This window comes from Sinocyclocheilus anshuiensis, unplaced genomic scaffold (genome assembly GCF_001515605.1).
Source record: "Sinocyclocheilus anshuiensis isolate Anshui unplaced genomic scaffold, SAMN03320099.WGS_v1.1 scaffold1783, whole genome shotgun sequence".
Lineage (NCBI taxonomy): Eukaryota > Metazoa > Chordata > Actinopteri > Cypriniformes > Cyprinidae > Sinocyclocheilus > Sinocyclocheilus anshuiensis.
The window spans coordinates 32,954-36,257 of NW_015551111.1; the positions used below are offsets into that span (position 1 = coordinate 32,954).

A 3,304-nucleotide genomic window follows, 5' to 3' on the forward strand; every position below is an offset into this window, starting at 1 on the left:
CACACTTGTTTTACTTTGCTTGTTGCTTGAGTACTCTTATTTAAACTTAAAATGGTACCATTCATTCAGCTAGGAACAAGTACAGAGGGAGATATTTAAAAAATAAATGAATAAAATAAAATAACATTAACCCATTGTGCTATGCTGAAAAGTTTTGATACCCTGTGTGAGCAAAGTCAGTAAGTTTTAGTACACTGCAATAACATTATCATTTTTGGGAAAAAGGTCAAAAGGGCCAAAACATAACATGAGGGTTAAGCTTTTAATTATTTACACATGCACAAAAATACAAAAGTTTTATTCTTGTTTTTAAAAGTGAAACATTTATTTTTACATGGTTTCTTTCTTTTCTGTATTATTTTTTTCTTGTACAGATTAATTTGTCCTTTCTCTCTCTCTATGTTTAATTTATTTATTTTTTTTGCATTTATTCCTTATTGCATTTGTCCTTGCATTCATTCTTTCTTGCATTGACCCTTGCATTTCTCTTTCTAACAATTTTTTTTTATTATTATTATTTTCATGCATCCTTGTGTTCGAACATTCTTGGATGTATTCTTCCTCTGTTTTTCTTCTTTCTGTAACAGAAGCACAATTTCAAGCACCATATAGACACAACAGAGAATACTGCGTGTGATAATCATTTTCAGGAACATACTTGTGCTGAAACGGCAGAGCAAGTGTGATGGCCTTGCATTATATTCCAGTGCTGCTGTAGAAGCTGTGTGATTAATTCTGTCATTGTACAGCGTTCCACTGCGCATGTTGCATGACAGGTGTACACACAAGGCTCCATCTTGGCAACCCTTTACCAATGCAAAAGGACAGCGGAAATATAGATTCTGTTCAGATTATTAAAATTGAAAAAGATAAGAAAAACAGACGGGAATCGCCGTCGTAATGAATTCGCGCTGACTGAAGGAACGACGAGCAGAATGTGATATAAACGGCGACTGGTCATGAAGGCTTTTTAACGACCGATTGCACTGTCAGCGCTAGTGGATCGGATTTGCGGAACAACAGCCGTTACTATATTGAAATGGTGAGTGAAACCGCGGTTAATATTTAAAGAAAAGAGCGATCGAGCGTTTTAAACGTGTATGATGAATGGGGGGAGGTGCGACGCGCGTATAAGCTGTCATTCTGTGTTGCATTTCTCCCCATCATCGTCATCCCAACCCCCTCGTCGTCATGGAGGATGCTGTTGCTATGTTTTCCCTCTCCCCCATCTGCTGCCGTAACCTGCTTTATTTTCTATCATGCCTGAATGCAACTTCTTCAACTTGATGCTCAAAGCATCCACATGTCGTTGTTAAACCTTTACGCATTTGCATAAACATAAAATATAAGCATGTCAATGTGAGATTAGAGTGATGAGGTTTGCCAACATAGGCATCACATGTCAGGCTAAAATTATGAAATCTGGGCCTAACTATGATTTTATTTTATTAGTAAATCAAAATGATAACCATAACATAAGTGTGTGTAATGAATGTGTGAAATATTTGTTTGTTTGTTTTAGTGGGTAATTGTATTTCTATGTCTATATTTTTGTGATTGTATTTAATAGGCGTAATTGTATTTGTATTTATTTATTTATTTTTTACTAATACATTTTAGTATTTTTTCTATTATATTAGTATTATAAAATTATTATTTTATTAGGATTTTTATCTATTTTTTTAATTTATTGAATCAACACAAACACATTTATATTTTTATAATTTTTATTCTTATCTATAGAGATAAACAGGCACTATACTTCATAATATTGTATGATCAGCAATTTATTTATACCTCTTCTGATTGCCGTAGCATATTGTGTGAGTTACAGTAGGCCTAAATTAATATATTGAACATAATTAAATATATTTTTTCACCTCAGTTACCTCTAATACTTCATTCCTGAATGCTAATCAGCTTTTCATTAGGTTACTGTACAGATCTTTGTTATAGGTCAGAGGTCATGATATGAAAAATGAACTTTTTTTTTTTTAGCTGTGAATGAAGCAGTCAGACTTACTAACGGGCAGATGGCCAAAAAAAAGTTGAAGTGTTTCAATTGAACAAGGGTCAAGTTTACCTAGATTTAGTCTGTTGTGAAAATAAAGCAAAACCATGTCTCTTTTTCCCTTAAATGATCTTCCGTAGTAAAACATTATGATCCATTACTTGAATTTCTATACTTCATATGTAGACCTGCAGTCAGTGTTTGTGTGTGTCTTTCCAAGGAAGAACATTAAACTCAAATTGCCATGACCGCTGAATCAGGGAAAAGAAAGGGAATGAGAGACAGAAAGAGATTGAGAGATATGGAAAGATGTGAAAGAGAAACACAAGCATCTGGTGATAATAATGATGGAATTAATGAAATATTGGAGGAGTGTGCATGAACGCTGGCCTGTTTCACTTAAGATGGTGATCAATGCACTGGCACAGTATCAGGCCTCCAGAGGTGGAGGGTGGAAGAGTCTAGACAGGGGAGTTTTCTGGCAGCGTTCCTCAGAGGGGAATTCCTCATACTGATCTTTCCAATTGTTTCCTCTCCTCTACATTTGGAACACTCATGGATGGTTTTTTTAGCTGTGAATGAAGCAGTCAGACTTACTAACGGGCAGATGGCCAAAAAAAAGTTGAAGTGTTTCAATTGAACAAGGGTCAAGTTTACCTAGATTTAGTCTGTTGTGAAAATAAAGCAAAACCATGTCTCTTTTTCCCTTAAATGATCTTCCGTAGTAAAACATTATGATCCATTACTTGAATTTCTATACTTCATATGTAGACCTGCAGTCAGTGTTTGTGTGTGTCTTTCCAAGGAAGAACATTAAACTCAAATTGCCATGACCGCTGAATCAGGGAAAAGAAAGGGAATGAGAGACAGAAAGAGATTGAGAGATATGGAAAGATGTGAAAGAGAAACACAAGCATCTGGTGATAATAATGATGGAATTAATGAAATATTGGAGGAGTGTGCATGAACGCTGGCCTGTTTCACTTAAGATGGTGATCAATGCACTGGCACAGTATCAGGCCTCCAGAGGTGGAGGGTGGAAGAGTCTAGACAGGGGAGTTTTCTGGCAGCGTTCCTCAGAGGGGAATTCCTCATACTGATCTTTCCAATTGTTTCCTCTCCTCTACATTTGGAACACTCATGGATGGTTGTGTGGTACAGAGGACTGTACATGAGTCGAATAGGTCGACGTTTGGCATATTTCAAACTGTTGACATGTACAGTGGGTACGGAAAGTATTCAGACCACCTTAAATTTTTCACTCTTTGTTATATTGCAGCCATTTGCTAAAAT

At 35.9% G+C, this 3,304-nt stretch overlaps 1 protein-coding gene across 2 annotated transcripts in view; it reads left to right on the plus strand.

Moving 5' to 3' along the window:
- Positions 1 to 787: 787 nt before the first annotated feature.
- The window catches only part of LOC107662959 (glycine receptor subunit beta-like), an 18,068-nt gene continuing 15,551 nt past the window's right edge, over positions 788 to 3,304 (plus strand). Inside the window, exon 1 of one of the 2 annotated variants that reach the window (XM_016453094.1) lies at positions 788 to 1,042. In XM_016453094.1, coding sequence (XP_016308580.1) covers positions 1,040 to 1,042 — 3 coding nt within the window. In that variant the 5' untranslated portion in view covers positions 788 to 1,039. Of the gene's footprint in view, positions 1,043 to 1,180; positions 1,306 to 3,304 lie in introns of those variants that run through there. The other variant, XM_016453095.1, reaches the window with a different exon arrangement.